Below are 23,692 nucleotides of genomic sequence, written 5' to 3'. Positions count from 1 at the left end.
TACAACCTGTACCACTTATCTATCCATACTTCCTTATCATCCTGTAACCTATATTAGTTTTAAACAAATTATAATTTGGAAGTAGAGATACCCTTGTGGACATTAAGCCTTACTAAATGTTATATATATTACTAAATGTTGCCCTAACTTTATCTATAGAAAATAATGTCTTCGGTGATTATCACTGGAAAACAGTTTAGAAGGTATTGCTTGTGTTGTTTATTTATAATGACTAGTATTTCTATAATGATCAAACATTACCACCTCTGATAAAAACACCACCAACAGTAGTTAGAAAAGAATATGGCATTTTATTTTTGCATATGGATGTACAGTACATGAATTAAACAAAATCACTGCAGGGCTCTGAAACATTGATCACTTGCAGTCTAACCCACTGACAATTAGTCCTTGCAAAGTAGCCACATTAGCGGTTCAGATTTGGTGTTTGCTGTAGCTGTTGACATGAAGTGCTTACTGTGAAATGCCCAGTAGTATTTGAATAATACATTATAGTAGACATGGGCTGGGCTTCAATATTCCATCTTTGGAACAAATTACACTTATTTACATGTCAGAATAGGAGGCTCTATTTACTTACCCTACTGTGAGTTTTAATGACTGATTTTAAGCTACACAGGATTTTCCCAGAGTTTCTAAAAGCAATAACTTTTATTGTTTATAAAAGATAATGTTGAAAAAAAAGGTAATGTTAAAACAAAGGCGCTTTTAGAAATATTTAAGGACAACATAAGGTACTACTATTAGAAAAAAACTACATATTTTCAAGCAAAACACTGATGTACCATAGCAGTGTTTAACTGAATTGTTTTAAGATAGTGCAATGATACTACCTTATATACTGTTCTAATATCTAAACTTCATAATTACAATTTTAATATATAACCTGTCTCACAATTACAACTATGCACAGCTTCTGAAGCGCAGTTTTCAGTCTGTTTTATGCACAAACTAAAGTTGGTCCTTGATTTGGAGAACTATGGCTACCTGGAAAGCACTAAATTTCAGACACTTATTGACAGCCAACAAAAACCTTGACAGTGAGAAAGCAAGAGTACCATGCATGGAAAAGCAGTTGCTACCCCAAGTGTGAACCAAACCTAGCACAAGACCCACTATGAGGCCTGCCTGCATGTCTCAATGGGCAACAACAACAAAAAGGTGCCACAAAGATGTGGGAGGAAGCAGCCGGCCAGTAGACTGTACTTTCCACAATGGAGCAGTTCTTAGAAAGAGGCAACTTTGGACCTTTAGCATAAGAGACAGACTTTACATTCTTTGATTTCATTTACACCTTTAAAAAGATAAAGTATATCTGAACTTTTCACGAGATTTAAGCTGCTAGGGCACTTAAGCAGCTCAAGGCGGCTGAAGCTAAGAAGCAGCTACTAGAAACTTGGAACAACGCTAGGTTCCATTCTCCTCTTCCTTCCTGTGGAATCATAACTTAACAAACTTCTTGATACCTGTAAGCGACATTCTATAAAGATAGGATTAGCATACTATTAAACTTTTAAGAAAAGTCCAAAGATATATGGAAAATATGCTTGCTAACAGTGGCTGCTTTATAATGACAATAATGAAACAGCTAGAAAAATAATTTTACTGTCTTAAATAATGAAAGAAGTTAAAAATTTAAAATATATTACTTATCTGTGAACTTCTGATTAACTTGACAGTGAATAGATTTCTTCTGATCTGTGAGCTGAATTTAAGCTACATTTCAATTACAGTATAGCGTCAGATTATAAATATAACCATCCCAACAGGAAAGAGATCAAAGCAGTAATATCGACAACCCTAAAACGTCCAGCCCCTACCACAAGAGGTGCTTCTGGGTAGAGGCTTTAAGAAGACCTTGGGACTCATGTGGAAAGCAGGTTAGTAAAGACTCCAGTTTTGCATCATGGAGTCTTCCAAGCCAAGCCGCTTTCCACAAACACAAATTCAGTCTATCTTTTCTTTCTGGACCAATTTAGGAGCATCAACAAAATCTTTGCCATTGTAAAGAATAATAAAAAATGTTCCAATGCTTGCAACTCCCCAGAAGAGGACATACGCCAGTGTTTCTGTCCAAGTGTCACCTGTTGATATTAAAGAGAAAATGTATCATTTGTTGATACCAGATCTTGTCAGTTGTATAAGCACAACTTCACGCTAAACTTTACTAGCATGTCCATGGAAAAAAAATACAATAACCTCTTAAGGTTTAAACCAGGGGTCTCAACTCTTCAAAGCTCAATAAACCATCAGCTGTGAAACCCTAAGAACTTGTTGCCTCGGTGACAAGTTCCCAGCAATACTGAGGCTACTGACCAGAGGCCACACTGTTAGAACTGGACTATTCTCTTTCAAACTACCACACAAATCATATTATTGAGATTAAATGCTTTACTAGCACAATAAACTACTAATATCTTAATTAACCATAGCTCTATGATCAATACGATATCAAATTACCTATAAAAACACATATTACAGAATGTGTATATTAGTAACATTACTTGTTTAAATTAACTATAAATCATAACACATTTTAACAGCATTTAACACAACTCTGCTGGCAAGGTTAGCAACATCTATGGAGCAAAGACCTATTTTGTTTTTCTCTTTGAAGAGCTGAGCTCACTTCTCTCCTAGATCTGCTGGCCTCAACTGTAGAGAAACACATGTAGAGTCAAGTGGCCAGTAAGATCACTCAAGGGAAGGGAATCACTTCTGGACTTCCAACCACATCAGAGGCTATAGTGCATTTATATTCCCTTGAAGACCACAGCAAAGGCTAGAAATCAGCTACCCCATCCACAGGTTACTAGTTAAATCATTCAATATCTTTTTACTCAAAAAAATTTCCTAAATTTGCAACATTATCAATTTTCATAGCTGAGTCTTAAAAGCTGTTGAGTAGTAGGCAAGTTAGTTTGTTTGGGGATTTGTCCTGGTTTGATTTCTATTGCTGTGATAATGTAATAACCAAAAGAACCTAGGAGACGGGAGGCTTTATTTAGCCTACACTTTACAGTTCATCACTGAAGGAAGCCAGGACAGAAAGTCGAGGCAGAAACCGAAATAGAGCCCATGGAAGAATGCTCTCCATGGCTTTCTCAGTTTGCATTCACTGATATAACCCAGGATCACTTGTTCAGGGATGGCACAGTGTGCTAGGCCATCCCACATCAATCATTAACCCAGAAAATGCCCCCATTGACTTGCCTATAGGCCAGTCTGCTAAAAGCATTTCTCAAGTGAAGTTCCCTCTTCCCAGAAGACTCTAGCTTACATCAAACTGGAAAAAAATAAACCTAGCCAGGACAGGACTAAACCAGGACCTCAAGCATGCTAGATAAGCACTGGGCCACCCTGCTTCTTCCCAGCCTAAGAACAGAGTTTCCTATAAGCTACTGGACACTTTCCAGAGGAATCCTCCATTTCACTTAGACCAAGATCTTGGGATTAACTTTTCTTAGCCCTCCAGAAGTTCTTTAACCAGCTGTGAGCATGGAAAACAAAACAAAACTCATCTAGTGGGAGAGACTACCAGTGGCACCCATGAGCAGTGTTTTTTAAGACACAAGCTAGAGGATCCAGGGAGCTACTGAAACCAGTTTTGGCCTCTGAGCAATCAACATAGCTGACTGGGTTTGCCTTTTTTCCTTCCTGTCATAAAACCTGACATGGACTCAAAAGCATTACTGCAAGCAATTCCTATATCTTTATCCAGTTTTTACTGTAAATAAGGATGGGTTTGATATTTTTAGGTCAAAAAATATTCTACAGCAACAGTATGAAATAGATAAAAGACAGAAATATTTACTGTCTGGTTCTTTACAGAAGTTTGCTAACTAGGATGACAAGTTACTATGATTTCTCCCCTCTACTCAACAAATGCTAGTACTTTATCAAATTATGTGGTGACTGTTTACAGTGCTAAACTATGATGAGGACAGAGATGCATGGCACTGAGCCTCCTCTTATGAAGTGCAGACTTATGGTAGTAGAGACTAAGGCAGTAGTGGTAGGATGCCAATCCCTAATTCAGAAAACACCTGAGGGTTTACTATAGCTCAGACACAGCAGACAAAACAATGAACAATAGTCTCTCCCTCAAAAATCTGATGACTAGGTGCAAAGACAAGTGAGAAAATCATTGGGCGCAGAAAAATACATGGTAGTTCCACCGGGTGTGCCATGAGGGCATTCCATATCCTCCATACTCATGAGCTTAATGAGGAACAAGCCAGAAGACAAAGCCAGGAACAAAGGACATGGAGGTTGGGGAGGAGCATCTGCAGGATGCCATCAAGATAGTTGTCTATATAGAAGTTTCAGGACAGCCATGGCTAAATATAGAGACCCCATCTCAAGAAACAAACACCAAAAATATGAATGGGGGGCTAGCAAAATTGCTCAGGGGGTAAAGGCTCTTGTCACACAGACATGGTAATCTGAGTCTGATCCCTAGAGTCCACAAGTACAAGGAGACAGCCGACACCTCAAAGTGTTCTCTGACATCTACATATGCACCACTGCACATACACTCTGCCTATACAACATACTCACATAATAATTTTAAAACATCATGAAGGGTTATCTTACCTTTAGAAGGCAGAATAATAACTTCTATTTTTCATTTTTGCCTAATTATGTTCTCTACAATTATTATGAATTAGTTTGATAACAAGAAAAGAGTTATAAAACCTTAAGTTAAAAAACAGAGCCAGTTGATCTAGAGAGATGGCTCAGTGGTTAAGAGCACTGGCTATTCTTCCTGGGGACCTGGGTTCAATTCCCAGTACCCACACGGCAGCTCACTGCTGTCTGTAGCTCCAGTCCCAGGGGATCTGACACCCTCACACAGACATGCATGCAGGAAAAAATACCAACCCAATAAAGTAAAAATAAATTTTGCCGGGTGCTTGGTGGCACATGTCTTTAAAAAACAGGGCCAGTCAAATAGCTTAGTAGGTAAAGGTACTTATTTTGCAAATGTAAAAGTGGAAGGAGAACTAATTCCACAAAGTTGTCCTCTGACTTCTACATGTAAACCCCTCATATGTGATATTTCGAGTAATTAAAGCAGAAGGGCGTATGAGAGATAAGGGAGAGGGATAATCACTAAAACACTGTGTGAAAATGCCATAAAGATATCAAATGGCCTGTATACTAATTTAAAATAAAAAACAAAATGAGATTTTAAACAAAGAATCACCACTACCATTAATAACAACAACAGAAAACTACTAGGAATTAGAGATGTGTCCTAGTGACAAATGCTGCCTAGCACAATACACATAGGCAGAGGTACACAGATCTTTTTAGTTTAAGGTCAGGTTGATCTACATAGCAAATTCCAGGCCAGCCAGAGGTAAACAGTAAGACCCCCATCTCAAATTGGGGAAAAAACAAAAGAATATGAAACAAGAGTACACTTACCAGCCATAAGCAAGCAGATGATACACATAGAAAAGGCAACAACCATGATGATGGGTAACTGAAAAATACAATTGAAAGAGACAGCTGTTTAGGAATAATCAGTGGCTATAAAATCATCCATGTCCACCTGGCTTGAGAAAGAGCAAAACTTCTACAAATTTATATACACAAGATTTTTTTTTTTAAATCCACTATTCATGGGTTCAATCACAGTGACCTAAATCTCCACACTGGTAAAGTTATGAGATCTAAGGAAGCATACTTCTGCTTCAAACTTGGGAAATGATCATCCATCCAGGCACTCTGCCACCTGGCATAAGGTCCGAGGAAGGCTGCAAATCTTGTGAGCAGAGGAGAAAAGGAAGCAAAGTCTCTCAGAACACTTTGCCTTTCATTTACCATTTATCTCTAGCAATTCCCTGATCAATAGAAGACTGAAGTTCTCATGAAAAGGGGTACCTCCACAGTTCCTAATGTGCTCTTACACAAAAAGGATGAATGGGAGAGTCACAAAAGAAAGCAAATATTCAAGCTATTTTCTCTGTACTCTCGTCTCTTCTTTGGGGGGGGACAACATGCAATGTTTTCAACAGAGGTGTTTTCTACACCTTCAGACACAATACTTCCACAGTCTTGAAAAATCATAAGAAGTTTCTTACTGCAAGAAATTTCCAGTCCCTTGGAACACTTAAAGGACTATGAGATTCTAATTCATCCACTGAATAGTTTCCAAGAAATAAGTCTATGGAATCCTAGGAAAGAAAGAAGGAAATTGTCAACTTTCCAAATTTGACTACACTGAGAAATGATGCAAAGATAAACATTCAATGCAAAAAAAGAAAGAAATACAAACTTACTTGTCTAAATCCATCAGAAAAGTTGTTTTTGTAATAACGTAATAATGAGTTGCAGCCATCCATTATAAGTCCCAACCGAGTTCTTTTCCCAGTTCTGGTTAAAAAAGGTCCAATTTTAAATTATATACAAGTATACTAAATTTGAAGTTTTTAAACAGTGACTGTTATAGAAATACATGAGCAGTAAAGATGCTAAAAATTATCCCTTAAAATACAGGCATTTCACAAAGAAGCCACCAGCAGGCCCAAGAAATATATATATAGCTGTCCCACAAAGAACTGTACTAGACACTTGTCTACAGATGAAGTCTCATATAAGGTGTAGTGTTTCCACATATCCTATTCATACCCTGTATTGACTGTATTGTTCAGGAAATAATGATATGAAACAAATCTGCACATGCTCATACAGACATAAAACCATTTTCCTGAACACTTTGGCTAGTGGCTGGTTGGATCCATAGATATCCCATGGATAAGAGGGTTAAATTGTATTTATTCCCTAAAACATTACCAAGTAGACACAAGAAAGTGAAACAGTTTTAGTACAAAAACAAGAACTATGAAAAGAAGTACAGCCCTTGTTAAACAACACAGTAACTAGGAATACAATTGCTTCCAGGAAGTCTTTACAGTGTTAGAGAAAACATCCAAAGGCACTTACAACAAATAAAAAGAGCAGGAGCATTGTCTGGGAGCTTGACAGAGGTGCAGCTCACAGACTGTGTCCCAAACCTGTGTGATCAGACTGGTGACTTGGACACACAGTGATATTGGAGAAGCAGCACAAAGCCCTCAACCCTCTCTGTGCATAAGACTGCCCCGAGGAGGCTAAGAACCTACCAGGGCCCAAGCTTTACTTCACTACAGTCCTAGTGAGGCCCAGGAGCTTGGTTTGCGATCTGTCCCCGAAAGCTAGCCACAGAACTCCAGAAGCATTTACTACAAGCCACCAAGTGGAACACAAGACTAAAGAATGGCTTACCTTGTAAAGTCAGTCTTCAAGGCACCAGTTCCTGCATACTGTTTGGCACAAGCATTAGCATTATCAGCCCAGGCTTTGGGAAAAATAAAATAACAACTGATAGTGATTAAGATGCCAACTAAAGTTCTAAGGCAAAACATTAATTTCAAAATTTGAACAACTTTGCTCCTATTAAGAAAGTACCTACCATTTTTGTAAGTCTTCTCAAATTCATCTTGTTCTTCAAGCTTTTGTCCCACATGCAAAACTCCTAGTCTCTAAAAAAGAATCACACCCATATTCATGAGTGATAAGACTTTAGCAAACCTGACTTTGGAAGAAAAGGCAACAGTTCCCAAATCCTATCATGGGGGTGCTTTCCCTGCTGATGCAAAGCACAGGTGTGCTTCAGCTCTTGTCCACCCACCACAGACTGTAGGAAGCCCCAGGACAACAGGGATAATAGCTAGATGGCAGCCAGGAGAGAAAAGGGAAAATGAAACATGCTGAGAGACTTAAGTTTTGACTCCTCCTTCTCTTTACCTTTCTGCCTTCCTCACCACTCACCATCCCAGGCTTCTAAATACAAGTCACTCAAGTCTTACTTTCTACCCCAAGGACCTCTAAGAATCTGATGAAGGCTACATATTCATCTTCCCCCAAACTGCACCACGCATGAGCTTATATACATGTGTGCACACACAGCCTGTTTTATAAAATTCCCCGACTTATGAAAACATGAAGGACTGCCGAGACACTCTCAAAACCACCAAGATGTCTGGAAGTAACTCTTCAATCTTGCAAGCTGCCTGAAAGTCATGCAATACCTCCAGGTTTCATGGGCCATTACCTGCTAGTACAGGCTTTAAGTAATAGGACAAACTCCAACAAGAGAGAATAAACAGTGACACCATCAGGAAAATGTGTGTGCTTGTTCCTTTTCCCTAAAACCTTTAGATAGAAAGGCTGACTCCGTGGATTTCTTTCAATATCCTAGATGTAGTCTAGGAGCTGTCACTCCTTTAGTCCATGGTACTAAAGGAAAATGGCAAACTAGGAACCACATAAGAGATCTGATGGTAGTTATGGAAATCGTTTATATATCAAGGATGGCAAGGTACAAAGATAAAAATTCAGGTTAGGGTGAGGGCAATGTGAGTACTTTTTCGTGCTGTCTTTCAAAGGTTCATTTTTTAATACATATATTCTTTTTCAATAAAAGATTCAAGAAAGTAATATTCACCTGCAGCTGGGCTTGAAGGGAGCGTCGAGCTAATAAACTCTGGATCACATTTGTTCTATCTAGACAGTCCATGCAGTTGCTGCGGAAAACGCCTTCCTGGTTTGTCACCACCTTGCCAGCAGAGTCTACTAAAAAATAACTGAAACACATTTGTGTGAGCACTCCTATACCAAAGTACATTAAACACCAGTATAACACAGTTCTTGGAACACAGGTGTTGTGGAGGGTCAGATGGAGTGCATAGCAGGTATCTTTCCCGTTTCTAGATCAAATGGGAATATAAATGGCTAAGATAGCATAGCTCCTTTTCCTTTTTTCATTTCTTTTGTTTTTTTTTTTTGAGACAGGGTTTCTTCTGTGTAGTTCTGGAGGCTGTCTTGGAACTAGCTCTGTGGACCAAACTGGCCTTGAACTCACAGAGATCTGCCTGCCTCTGCCTCCCAAGTGCTGGGATTAAAGGCGTGTACCACCACTGCCTGGCAACAGCTCCTTTTTCAAAACACAGCTTTCACAGAAGTCATCACATGTAGAGAAGAGCATCACACACAGGGAAAACAGTGTCAGAGCTTATTGCTATGGAAACAAACTGTGTTTCCCAAGGTCACTTTAACATGATTACTTCAGCCATGTCCCAACATATCAGGGGTTAATGGTTTCTCCAAAATCCCTACCAGAATCTCCTGAGTTACAAATAACAAATTCTTAGCCTTGAGAATCAGTAGAATCATAATCTCTGAAGCAAAGGTTGGAAAATGCACTTAAATTGTTTTGTTTTTTTATTTTAAAATGGATGACCATGCAACTAAAACAAAATAAAAAGAGTACATTTTTGCAAATCCAATTTTCCTCTCTTTGATCACTCAAGTATGTGTATAGTAGTTAAGCATAATGAAAAGTCTCTGGGTGTTTTTATTTTTAACAAGCTCCTCAAGATGCTATGAGTGAAAAAATTGACAACATTCAATGTGGCTAAGAACATGGACTCTGACAACAATCTGTTGCCAGCCTGAGCACACTGTCAACTTCCCAGGATTATTTATATATAATACATATATATGAAACAGCGGTACTAGTACAACTGTTAAACTGCTCCAAGAACTGAATGAAATAAAATATAACATATAAACCAAAAGCTAAGTCTGCATGGCTTAGTTTGAAAACTAGGAAGTGAAATTATCCAAATTCTGGAAGGTGGGGGGAATGCAACAGTCACATCAGAGCTAAACTGAAATCATCATCCTAGGAAGAAGGGCCTTGATGAAGGTGTTTAGATGAACACCCACTTTATATAGTATCTCTGCAGTGCAAGCAAAGCTGGCTCCAGCTAAGAAGCACACACATGTGTGCATTTGTGTGCATGCACACAGTGACATGTCACCAGTATACACACAGGCAATCTATAAATACTATTACACGGAAAAGTCTACTGGTAAGTATTATTATCTTCACTTCACAATGGAGAGACAAAAGTTTAAAGATAACCATCAGGTCCTTAGATCATATGGCTAATTCGGGATGATCTGAGACGTGTCAGAACTGACAGAGCTGACTATTTCCACTACCTCAAAAGTCACTGGAAAAAAATACTGTCTTGAGAGATCACCTAACTTTGTCTAGTAAACACTCAGCCTCTCTGAAGAGTACAGTGAACAACAATGACAAAGGTTCTAGATTCAATCTTTCCCTATACATTCTTTTTGTTATGTTTTGTTTTTCTTTTTGAGACAAGGCCTCTCTGTGTAGCCCTGGAATTAATGACATTGAACAGGCTGGCCTCAAACTCACAGAGATCTGCCTACCTCTGCCTCCAAGTGCTGGGATAAAGGTGTGCGCCACCCCACCTGCTCCCCCACCCCACCTGCTCCCCCACCCCACCTGTTCCCCCACCCCACATGCTCCCCCACCTTGGAAACATTCTTGCATATGGCCCCCTCCACCAACAATGCCAAGCCCAGGCAGTCTCTTCTCTAATAGCTGCCATAATACAACTCTACCATCCCTCACTAGCTATGCTCATGACAGAATATCACAGGAAATAAAGTTAACCATATAGTCGATAGCTATGTATACTAATATTTTTTAATAACTGGACAAATGTGTATCAGAGAGATAACTGACATTTAAAAGTACATTTGGTATACTGTATACAAGTAAAAAAACTCTATACATTTTAAAAATTAAACAGAAAAGTACTTGTGTAGTGCCAGGTTAGAGTATCACAGAAGTAAAATAACAGAATGGTGTGTAGATTATTTTGGCTTTAAAATAAGTAAGACGGACATATGTACAAAGAACAGTAAACCTGTGAACCAGCATTCTAAACATGCAGCAAACATGTTCAAAATCACTATAAAGATGTTCAAATTTTTTGCTCCACTGATCCTACACTGAAGAATCTTTTTATAGGCAAAATTTTAACACACATAAAAAGATAGGCATTACTCATCGAAAGAGAACCACTTGCAGCACACTCTTTCAGAGGTAAGGAAAGCACCCAGGCTCTCCATGTGATAGGAAGCATCTTAAAGCTATGCTGTGACCTAACAGGCTGCAAAGACAACACAAAAATTGTCATTAAAAAGGCTCCTAATGGAATGCTGTGATAAAATGACATACCACTAAAACCAAAATAGTAATAAACCAACTGCAATTATGTAAAAATTGAAAAATATTATGAATATTCTTGACATTGTCCCATTTGTAAGAATTTATTCAATCAACAACACTCTCCTAATGCAAAAAATTACAATAAAACAGCATATATAAGCACTGATAACCCAGTGACATAGCTTCACAAATCTGCTAAGTAATTATATAATTAACAAGACTGGCACATACAGCTAGCTACCTCTCCCCCTTATCTCTCGAAAGAAGTAATATGGCTTACCTTAATTCATCCTGCATTTCTGCTACTTGATCCAATAAAATACTCAGTCGATCCCATCTCATATTTTTACATTCCTTATGGAAGTCAAAGGCAATATACCTACCAAAAAAACCCCATATACTCAGAAACTGATGAGACCATTCAATTTCCTTCTATTATTAATACATGTTAAGATGATTGTTCTCTATATGTGAACATGCATAATACTTAGGAATATAAAGCCGCCTTCATTCTAGGCTTATTAAACCACCACCAACACCAACTACTACTACTGCTACTACTACTACTACTACTACTCACACACAAACCTCCCATATCTATGGGGGAGGTCAAATTAATTAAAATTACTGTAAGATAAGCTTTATTTTCACATTATTCTAGGGTTCTGAAGATAAAAGTAGAGAAGCACAGCAATGCTAATGAAGCAGATCAGACTTATACTGTTGACGCATACACTCCAAGAGGTACAATCCGACCCAATACCTAGCATATATTTATTTTCTATCCCTGTGTGCAAAGAATGTGGTTTCTTCTTACCACTTTCCAGATCAATATGTTCAAAGTATTGAAACTCATCTCAGTCTATGGTGGATTAGGCTGGTTATCTGTTGTGTACTAGGGGTTGTAAGAAGTGCAGGGAGGCAAGACAGTCTCTATAGTGTTAGCTACTGCCCAGCCAGCCTACAACAGACACTTAGTAAGATACCTGATCATCCCACTACCCAAGGATGACACCATTTTCGCAAATGCTTGCTCAAGTGGTTTTTCTGATCCCTTGTGGTTCACCTGTAAAAAAAAAAAAAAATTAAAACAGCTTGACTTTATATTTTGATAGAGAGTGAGACCAGGAAATTAACAAGGAAATGTTAAGCTTTCGTTCTGGCACAGAAACACTGAAAAGAAAAGGAAGTCACCTGAGCCAACTTTGTAGAACCATAGAAAAACATTCAAAGTTTACAGCAACCAACAAAATATTCATCAAGAAAAAGCCACCTTCTGCCGGAGGGTGGTGGCACTCAACTTTAATCTCAGTAAGTTCGAGGTCAGCCTGGTCTACAGAGTGAGTTCCAGGATATCCAGTTACCCAGAGAAACCCTGTCTCAAAAAACCAAGAGAGAGAGAGAGACAGAGAGAAAGAGACAGAGACACACAGAGAGAGACAGAGACAGACAGAGAGACCGAGAGAAAAAAAGGCTGCCTTCTAAGCTGTAGGAAATCTCTGCAGCATTTTGTCCTTCCTCCTCCACCATACAGGGTGATGAATTTTGTGGTAAACAACAGGAATCTTGTTTTTAGCTCCCTTCACCAAACCAACAGAAGCAGACCAGACCTGATGGATGTACACACAACTATACACACCAGAACTGAATCATCTCTGTGTTATGTAACTGAACAAAGGTCAAAAACACTGGACTCATTGTAAAAGTTACAACTGAACTACTATTAATAGAAACCTGGGACAATAGGTTTTTTCTGGACAGAGATGTAAAATAAACCACCAAACGCCTGAAAAAGCAAGCAATGCTCTTTAGAAAGCAGGGACATTCAAAAGACTTGAGAAAGCTACTTCCACACTCAGGCAAGAAACGTGTCAGAAAAATCTTAACACTACAAACGTGGGCCTGTTGCTCTTTAGCCTTCAAACACGCCTGGCTGGTTAACTGGTAAACTGTGCTGTCTCGGTACAGAGTTAGTTTGCAAAGAATAGACAGTGGGTTGTTCTTTTGTTTTATTTTGCTATTTTGTCTTTTTTCAATATCCAGAATTCAGCGAAGTCTGCCAAAACATTAGCTGAACATATTAAAAGAATATTCGGTGACATAAATGGTAAGGAAAACCTTTGCAAAAGGGTCTGGGAAAGTACCAAAACAAACTATAATTTTTAATGTCCAAATAACCAAAGTAACAAAACAAAGCACAAGTAGCTCTGGGAAGAAAACTGACTCCAGTGTTACAACATTATAATAATCAAAGACGTAATTTTTAAAGAAAATCAGTCATACAAAGAAACAGGAAAAATGGCTTATCCAATATACCAGAATTTAAGAGAGAAAACAGAGCCGGGCGTTGGTGGCACACGCTTTTAATCCCAGCACTGGGGTGGGGTGGCAGAGGCAGGCAAATCTCTTTAAGTTCGAGGCCAGCCTGGTCTACAGAGCAAGTTCCAGGACAGCCTCTAAAACAATACAGAGAAACCCTGTCTCGAAAAACCAAATCTCGAAAAGGAGAGGAGAGAGAGAGAGAGAACATAGTGATAACAGGGTATTTCATTACTTCAAGTGCATATATTAGAACAAAAGCTAGCTAGTGGTGGCAGCAACACGCTTTTAATTCTAGCACTCAAAAGGCAGAGGGAAGCAGCTCTCTAGGAGTTCAAGGAAGACATGGGTTCAATTCCCAGCACCCACATAGTGGCTCACAACCATTTATAATTACAGTCCCAGGAGATTTGATGACAGCTTCTAGCTCCTGTGGGTACCATGCACACACACTGAACACATAAATACAGGTGACAAATACACACGAAAATGAAAACAAATATTTAAAAATAAAGGAAGGAAAGAAAAAGTTTCAAATCAATAACCTGATTTTACACATTACAGAGCTGGAAAACCAAAGTAATCCAAAAGGTGACAGAAGAAAATGAATGACATAGATTAAAGCAGAAATGAAATAATCGGGGGAAACAACCAAACAAAAACTGCTTCCTGAAAAACTTTGACAAGCTTGGTTACAATGAACAAGGAAAGAGAAGATTCAAATTACTAAAACCAATAATGGCAATGAGAATACTGATAATAATTTTTAGAAAGATAAAGAGTTATAAGAGAATATGATGGATACTCACACCAAAAAAAAAAAAATGCAACTTAAGAGTTGAACAAATTTCTGGCAGGCAGCAGTTATGGCAGCGCATGTCTTTAATCCCAGCACTTGGGAGGATATGTGAGTTTCAGGTAAGCCTAGTCTACAGAGTGGATTCCAGGACAGCCAAGGCTACACAGAGAAACCCTGTCTCCCCCCGCCAAAATAGAGTTGAACAAATTTCTAAAAACATATAATCTACTAAAATGGAACTGTCAGAAATAGAAAACTGGAATAGAAAGTTGGACGTGGTGGCTCACACATGTAATACCAGCACTTGGGAAGCTGGGACAGGAGGAAAGCTAAGTTCAACGGTAGCCTGGTTTAACAGTAAAACCTTGCCTCAACCTCACCACCTTCTCCCTCCACAAAAGGAAAATCTAAACAAATCAGTAAGTAGGAAGGGAACTGAATCAGTATTAAAGAAAAGCCCCAGATCAGATGGTGATGGGGGATGCCCTTCTGTATGCTGTGAATATATGTTTCTCTTATTGACTGATTAATAAAATTGTTTTGGTCAATGGACAGGCAGGATTTTGCCAGGTGGGAAATCCAAACAGGGATAGAGAAAAGTAGTAGGCAGAGTCAGAGACACCATGTAACTTCTGAGGAAGCAGACCTGAGCATCACCGGTAAGCTTCACTAATCAATTTAACCGAAAGTTTAAGAATTTATTTAGAATTAATACCACTCTTCTTTAAACACCTTCAAAAACTAAGAGTGTCGGTAAGCTCTTTAATTCATTCATAATAACCAAAAGATAGAAATAACTCAAATGCCTATCAATTCATGGATAAACAAAATGTCTTATATTCCTACAATAAGATGTTATTCAATCGTTAAAAGTAATGCAATTCTGACAGGTATAGATGAATCTTTAAAACATTATACTAAGTGAAACCAGTAAAAACAGAGGACAAATACTGTATGAGTCTACATATATGAGAAACATAAAAACAGATAAATTCAGAAGCATCAGAGAGAAAGACAGAATCACTATGAGCGAGGGGAAGGTGGAAAAAGAAAGGGTTTACTAGGATCAGAGTTTCTGTTTGGTCTGATGAAAAATTGTGGAAACATTAATTTTCCTGTTAATTAAAATGATTTTGTTTTGTTGTCCTCCCCCCAAAAGAAACATTCAAACCTACCAGATTAATTATGACTTGTTTCCCATAAATAATTACTTGTGAATCAAAATGCCTTTGGAAACCATCCATCTAGAAGAGACAAAAGTACAGTTTATTAAACCACGTTATATATTATTTACCATATTTCTTAAAGTACCTCAACTATCCCATTTTTTAAAGATGTATCATTTATTTTATATATGAGTGCTCTATCTGCATGTACAACTGCATGCCAGAAGAGGGCATCAGATCCCACTAGTGATGGCTGTGAGCAACCAAATTGTTGCAGGGAATTGAACTCAGGACCTCTAGAAGAGCAGTCAGTGCTCTTAACTGCTGAGCCATCTCCCCAGCCTACAACTATCCCATTTTTATACTTAACAAAATGCCATGCTTTCTGCATGTTGGAAACACTATGAAGTACATGGTTGTTAAAGACATTTTATGCTGCATTACAGTATCACTATTTGAATTTTGAACACAACTTTTGACAGATATACTACATTCTATAAACTTTACTAAGATCTCCCCAGTGCTCATATCTGCCATTCCACTCAGTAAATCTTCATTCAGTACCTGGAACAGAGGAGGTTTGTTCTACAGCCCAGGAGAAAGGCCTTGAAGATACTGAATTCTGACTTGTGGGGAGCAAATATATATTCTGTATGTAAATCAAAAAGCAATTTAGGTTCTGTGTGACCAGGACCCTCCCCAGGCAAGCTGGGCTCTCATATCACCTCTACCCTTCATACAACTTAGGTTCTCTTTTAACCAGTGAAAATTTCAGGAAAATACATACATGATTTGCTACTTTGTTGATCTGCGGTTGTGGTTTATACTTTAGATTTGGTCTTTGTGACCAGAAAATAGGTATTGATCCTCGAGTCTAAAAGAAAAGAGAGAAATATGAAAAGAAAGATACACTAACTAGTTCTCTTAACCTAATTATTGTAGGCAGAACAGATATGAACAATTTTGCAAAGAAAAACAAAACAAAACAAAAACAATTCACCAGCTACATAACTCTAATGCACACTCTTAAATTACCTGTTTTGCCAGGTGTGGTGGCGCACACCTTTAATCCCAGCATGGGGAGGCAGCAGTAGGAAGATCTGAGTTCAAGGTCTACATAATGAACTCCAGAACAGCTAGGACTACATAGAGACACTGCCTCAATAAATAAAGTTCTTGTTTTATGAAAATATGCTTAAAAAGTACTTCCTCTTCCCAGCATTACACACATGGCATCTGTGTAATAGAAAGTTCTGTGATCTCCCTAAGTTCTAAATATATATTTTATAGTTTGCCATAATAAAAAAATAGAAAATTGCTTTACTCATTCTCAAAGGAATGCATTTATGAGCATCTGAATTTATTTAGCACTGACATTCTGGAATAGGAAATACTGCACAACTTCACCAGAGACAACAGGTAAGCAGAACTGAGTAAGGCAGTTGAAACCAAGTATACACTATCAGCTTGTGCTATCATCATCAACGTAGGTAGGATCTAAAGGCTTACACTGGTGAACTGCTAAACCTCCATAAACCTCACACTTCCTTCTCTCTTCTGTTTTGGGGGATTTAATTTAAAGGCAGGGCGTATTCATAAGACAGTGCCAGAATAAGAACCAACCCCTTTATTAGCTGAACTTTTCCCACATTGTACTCTGTAACATGATAATTAAAGACCCAGAGGCTGATCCTGGGGTTCAAACTTCAAGCTGAAGAACAGAAAAAAGCAATGTAGCAGGCCACTAACTCTTACCACTACCTCAGGTTGAATGGGTTGATCCTGCTGCCTCTCCTCAGCGTAGCTGGAGATTCCTCGATGTGGCTGGAGAATGAATGCTCCTATCTTCAGTGTGGCTTGAGAATGAATGCCTGATACTGACTCTTGAAGACCCTACTCCTATCTTTTATTCCCCTCTAGTTCTAGGATTAAAGGCATATGATCCCAGGTGCTGAGATCGTCTTTGTGTGAACTGTTTCTCTTTAGGACTGGATCAATCTTGTGTAGATCTGGGTGGCTTTGAACTCAGAGAGATCGTCTATGTCTTAATTCTGGGTCTTAAGATTAAAGTATGTGTCATCACCTCCTAGTTTCTGGTTGCTGGGATTAAAGGCGTATGTCACCACTGCCTGATCTCTATAGATTGAGGCTGACTTTGCTTTTTGAGCCCTCAGACAAGCTTTAATAAATCATAAATAATACATCACCACAGTATACAAACATAGTATTTAAAAAAAGAAGGAAAGACTGCCGATGTGCAGGCAGGAGAATCAGGAGTTCAAAGTCATACAACCAATATATACTAAGTTTAGGGTCAGCCAGTGCTACATGAGACCCTATTTCAAAAAACCTGAAGAGAAGGAAGAGGAGGAAGAGAAGGTGAAAAGGGAAAAGAAAAAAGGAAGGGGAAGAGGAAAACTTCAACCTGATAGAAAATGAAATCAAGTAGAAAAGACCAACTGGATGACCACCAGACACACGCACTTGCCTGCACAAATGAAGCCCTGTTCCCATTGTAGTGCACGATCTGTTCTGTTTCTATAAAGTTAGCTGCGTGGCCTTCAGAATCAATGCCTAACATTTGGTACAAAAAGACATGTATCAAAAAATGATTAACTCAAGATAACTTCAGAATTATCAATTTAGTTCATATTAATGGATAAGTACTCATAATATTAAAATTCAAACAATGGATAGTACATTATTAGAAAAATAAAAGAAACTTGCTTAAATAGGCTTAAGCCTATTTAAGATTTATTTATATAAATATAAAGCTAGTTGATATTTTTCATACTATAAACATCCTCAAAACAGTCTCCTTTGAAGAAAAAGTCAAACATGCCTACAAATCCTATTTTGAAGTTAAAACTATCATTTTTTGTGATTACACTTGATAATAACATTGCATCAATAATACTTGTAATGCAAAGAGTCTCTAGAAGATATTAAATTATCAAATAAAAAATTGTGTATGACCATGGACATACCCATGAAACATAGTCTGAAAGCACACTTAGCAGAGACTCTACACTGGCTAGGCCTTTCTGGTATCGGAAGTACTTCCTCAGCTAGCTTGCTTATATGATCTGTTGTTATTAAGAAAAGTCTGCTAAGCAAAAGCAATTTCCAAGGTTCCTTGACCCAAATTGCCAGGAAAAAAAAGAATTCAATGGATTTTTAACTCCCCAATATTTAAAATATTCTTTTTTTCTGACATACTTCTCAAATAAAACATTTTAAAATTATTGTTATCAGTGTATATGTAACTATACATTAGTAGATAATCAGAAGGAAGCAAATTTACTGAGCTACACTAGTAATGATATGTCATTATTTCAGAAGCACAGGCTACATTTGTTTCCTTCTGTGGTGGTTTGAATGTGAATGACACCCCATAGGCTCATATTAGGGAGTGACAGATACTATTTGAGAGGATTAGGTGTGACCTTGTTGAAGGAGGTGTGGCCTTGTTGGAGGAAGTGTGTCACTGGGAGGATGGGCTTTGGGGTTTCAAAAGCCCAAGTCAGTCCCAGTATCTCTTTTCTTCCTGCTGCCTGCAGATTTGGATTTAAAACTGGCAACTACTTCTAAGTACCACGTGTGCCTGTGTGCACCATGATGCAATGACTAAACCTTTGAAATGGTAAGTAAGCCCCAACTAAATGCTTTCTTTTTATAAGAGTTGCTGGAGTCATGGTGTCTCTTCACAGCAATAGAACACTGACTAAGACACTTTCCATAATTCCCATTAAGAAAAAGATGCAGTTATTTTAAAAAGAGAAAGATGTAGAAGAAAGGAAAGGAGGAAAGGGGTAGATACCATTATGACAAGACTTCCAAAACACAGTAATTTTTTAAGAAACCAAAATGTAGGAAAACGTATAAAATATAACCATTGTCTATAAAAGGAAGAAAATATACCTGTATTAATATAAAAAGTTACAGGGTAGGATAAGTAAGAAACTAATACCTGGTTATATCTGGCAGAGGAGTAAGAACCAAGCAGATTAAATGGAAAATATTTATCATTTTAAAAATAAAATTCATATTTAAAATATGTATTTAATGCTTAACAATCTAAGAAAATGTAGTTAAGGAGATACTAATTATAATTTGTTTGAGGCCATTCTTAGTGGATGCTATGGCACCTGTAATAAGATTAATCAGATAGTCTCTATATAACTCTCTGGGCTCAAAATAACAATTATTTGTTTAATAGGATTTATTCTGATATATTATGATTGAAAGCAAAACAAATGCTGAGGAATCTTCACATTCACAATAACTATAATACACATCTTAATAGTTTGGTTTGAGCAAATTAGCATATTTTTAGTGCAAAGCCTACAGAATGCTCAAAATGTAAATAAACATTATACAAATTGAAGTCATGAAGTAAAATGGTTACCTTCATACATGCAAAGAGACCAAGAGTAATAAGAGAAATGCTATCTGATATGAGTGTAAATTACTGAATACCACACTGAATTTAGCATATTTTCAGACACCCAATAAACAGGTAGCTGTTCAGGTACCATGTTCACATCTGCAAATTAATTACAGTAGCTGGAGAAAAGCACAGAAGACCTACTAATTATAATAATGAAGACAAAAATTAACAGAAGGGGTATCAAATAACACAATATATAGAAGGTCACAGGTAAGTCATTTAAGACAAGCATTAAACAATGGAAGATCAGGCCTGGTCAAGGTGACATGAAATGATTCTTACCTCTTACATAGTATCGTACACCAGCTCTAAAACAACTCCTTCTGGAGATGAGAATCCAATCAAAGTATTTTCCATTAATAGAACAGGAATGCATAGTAATAACTTAACTATATTAAGAAAAATGTAATGTAGGAATAGTTCTAGATTCAATACAAATCTATTTACCATAACAGGAATGAATTGTCTTTAGGAGGAAAAAAAAGAATATATAAGTCCTTCTGGTTCTTCATGACTATTCCCAAATCTTTATTATCATTTTTTTTTTCTTTTTGGTTTTTTGAGACAGCGTTTCTCTGTGTAGCTTTGTAGACCAGGCTGGCCTGGAACTCACAGAGATCCGCCTGTCTCTGTCACCCAAGTGCTGAGATTAAAGGGTGTGCCACCACGGCCCAGCAGTATCTTCATTTCTAACTGTGAAGTTTATCAAGTCAGTTCTCCTACAGTGACACATGTACAGAATATTTAAGAACTTTGCTAATGTTTCTATTTAGTTTCTCCCTTTCCCTGGTATCTTCAACTACTTTCTAAAAGTATAGAACTAGGTGTCAATCATATCATCAAAAACTCTATTTTGAATGAAAATCAGGAATCTGAAAATTAATCTTCAAATTAAGAAATACAAAACAAAGTAGGAGCTAGGAACATAGCTCAGTCCTAGTTTCAATCCCTTGCATGGCAAAAAGTAACTACTTAAAAATTAAATGAAAAAAAAAAGCAGCACACAGATTACTAGAAATGGGTTAAGTTGTAAGACCTAGTTAGTAATAAGCTTGAACTATTGGTTGAGCATTTCTAATTAATATTAAACCTCCGTGTTGGTTATTTTGGGAACTGGTGGGCAAGAAAAGTCTGCCAACAGGGACCACTCACTTCATTCTTTGCTTGGTTTCTAGTTTAGGCACTAAACAATGTATTTAATCTGAACAGATTTTCACTCTTTTGCATGAAAGGCACTGTAACGGAGGTATTCCTGTGATCTTGCATGCTCTGTATGTTTGAGGCTCATTCACTTATTTAATTATCCTCTGCATAAACACGCTACCGGTTAGTGTTTTGTTTTGTTGGGGTAGGAGGTCTCAAACTTAAACTTGCTGCCTCAGCTTACACAGGGCTAAAATAACAGGCATGCACCACCACCACAAAAGGATATACTAATGTGTTTGTTGATTCCACTGTTGACAGACACGCAAGTTGTTCCTATATTCTGCTGTCTTAACCAGGTTAAAAAAACATTTCCTTGTGTGAACCTGAAGACATGAATCAAATCATATCCACCATCTGACACTATCAGGAAATGTCCATGGACTTGAGAATTATTTTAGCTTATCTTCTTTACTAACTCTTGATACTGTCAAGTTTATCCAACTCCGGAGGAATTAAGAGGATAACAAGTTTTATTGTTTCACTGGTCATATCATTTGTTTTTGCTCATTTGTTTAGGTTTATCCTGTTTGTAATATGCAACATCTTTTTCTTAATTTGACTCACTCATCAAAAAGCATAACCAAATAATCCATGAGCCTGCATTCAACTTTGGAATACAACCAAGTCTCAATTTACCCATTTCTTCTCCTTTCTAGCCAGCTGAATTTATGCCCAGAGTTAACAACTTTTAAGTTGGTGGCAACCACTCTCCCATCTTTTCTAGTTTCTATACCTATAATTATTACTTAAAAAAAAAAAAACCTTGTACTTGAGCTCTAGGAAAATGACATTACACCATAACTTCCTTAACCTGTCGATCCTCCCCATAAGTTCCCAGAGTCATCCCAGAGCAATTTATTCTTCTTCAGAGTCATGTGAAATCTGAAAAGGACCAGACCACAAAGACCTACTTCCTCTATTCCTCACTATTTTTTATAAAATGCTGCTATGAACATTCGTTTAAATAATTCCTGGTATGAATGCATCAGGAATTCATAAGTAGTACTGGAAAATGGTTACAAGATTAATGGGAACTGCTAATGATCCATCCATCCCTGCTGTTTGTCACCACCAAAAGCACTGATGGTTCCCTCAAGCTCACAAGTTACTCCCTTCAAAAGTCACAGCACCAGAGACAATTCCAAGGCAGTATTATTTCACTTGCTTGCCCAAATTAACTATTTTGAGACAGGTCACAAAGATAAAGTAATACATTAGCCTGCTGCTAGAGTTAAATCTTGCAGAAAATATGACTCACTTTATGAATAATTTCCCTCAGATTACAAAAAGAATATGTATGTATGCATGCAAAAACTTTTGAAAAATGAATGAATTAACTATTCTTTATCAAGAGGTAGACCCAGGCCGACCTACCCCTCCTCCCCAGAGGTAGGTGGGAGGCCAACTCCACACACTCCTCAATTTCTACCACTCCATGGCTATTCACTGAAAAGGCTGATATGCCCCATGACATGTTATTACCCACTGAACCCACAGCAAAGCCAGAATGCCCTCTGCTCACACACTCAAAGCCTCACTCCAGTGCACCCTTACCATCTCTGACTTCTCTAAAACTTTTCTTAGAAGAATGTGTTAGTTTCCTCATTTGGAGAGGTAGGACAGGAGTAGGAACACAACCTCATTCCTGAATAGTCAGGAGCCATCGGCATGTGTCCGCTGCTGACACCTCTTCTTGGAAACGCTGTCTTTGTGTGTTTCTAGACACTACTTTCACTTGCTTTCCCTTTCCCCCGCTGGTCTATGTCAGTATCTGCATAAGGCTGGGAGAACTCTATCATCTGCCCTTTCAGAAGTCTTTATCCTAATGCCTACAGTACATGGCTCTAGCATTTTCTCACTACATAGAAACTCTTTCCGAAGGTACATTCTCTCTCTCTTAACCACAGAGCCATCTTTCCAGCCCCCTGCATCTCTCTCTCTTTAGACTGTATATTTACATTTCTCCCTTTAGTAATCTCATCCCATTCCATGGACTGAAATGCTGTCCTAGCGCTGATGAGATGACTCAGTGGATAAAGGCACCTGTGGCCAAGCCTGAAGATCTGAGTTCAATCGATCCCTAGAATCTACAAGGTGGAAGGAAAGAACAGACTCCTGAAAGTTGTTCTCTGACCGCCACAAGTGTGCACATGCACACACAAATGAAACAGATGCTGTAAGAAAGAAAGAAATGCCATCTACCCTGACCACACACAAATTTACATCTCTAAGACCAGAAAGATGACTCAAATGAGTTAAGATACTTGCTACCAAGCCTACAAGGAGCTCAATCCCCAGGATCCACATGGTAAAAGAAGGAATTTGGCCCCTGTAGTTGTCCTTTGAACTCTAGACTTTCACAGGGAGTATGCACATACACACATTCAAAACAAAACAAAACAAAACCATGTATATAGTGTGAACTCTTCCCTCAACTCCAGTTTTATTATCCTGGTCCTCCCTCACATCTTCATTAACCTATCTACAGAAACACTGAGCTTCACAAACAAATGATACTTTCCTCTTTCCCACCTACGCACCAGACTTCCCCATCTCAATGGACAGTTTCCTTCCACTTAGCATGACAAGAACCTTATAGCTAAACCAATCACATTCATATTCCATAT

General features: G+C 38.0%; 1 protein-coding gene across 1 annotated transcript in view; it reads right to left on the bottom strand.

Annotated features, from left to right (window-relative positions):
- Positions 1-291: 291 nt before the first annotated feature.
- The window catches only part of Sacm1l (SAC1 like phosphatidylinositide phosphatase), a 48,874-nt gene continuing 25,473 nt past the window's right edge, over positions 292-23,692 (bottom strand). The window contains exons 8-20 of the mRNA XM_005082286.4: positions 20,142-20,243; positions 17,898-17,983; positions 16,197-16,283; positions 15,419-15,487; positions 12,112-12,191; positions 11,406-11,504; positions 8,519-8,657; positions 7,484-7,553; positions 7,297-7,369; positions 6,312-6,405; positions 6,114-6,206; positions 5,455-5,512; positions 292-2,105 (exon numbers count right to left, since the gene is read on the bottom strand). Coding sequence (XP_005082343.1) covers positions 1,969-2,105; positions 5,455-5,512; positions 6,114-6,206; positions 6,312-6,405; positions 7,297-7,369; positions 7,484-7,553; positions 8,519-8,657; positions 11,406-11,504; positions 12,112-12,191; positions 15,419-15,487; positions 16,197-16,283; positions 17,898-17,983; positions 20,142-20,243 — 1,187 coding nt within the window. The 3' untranslated portion in view covers positions 292-1,968. The remainder of the gene's footprint in view (positions 2,106-5,454; positions 5,513-6,113; positions 6,207-6,311; positions 6,406-7,296; positions 7,370-7,483; positions 7,554-8,518; positions 8,658-11,405; positions 11,505-12,111; positions 12,192-15,418; positions 15,488-16,196; positions 16,284-17,897; positions 17,984-20,141; positions 20,244-23,692) is intronic.

The sequence above is a fragment of the Mesocricetus auratus genome, unplaced genomic scaffold (assembly GCF_017639785.1).
Source record: "Mesocricetus auratus isolate SY011 unplaced genomic scaffold, BCM_Maur_2.0 Super-Scaffold_100691, whole genome shotgun sequence".
Taxonomy (NCBI): Eukaryota; Metazoa; Chordata; class Mammalia; order Rodentia; family Cricetidae; genus Mesocricetus; species Mesocricetus auratus.
This window is presented reverse-complemented; position numbering and strand designations above follow the sequence as displayed.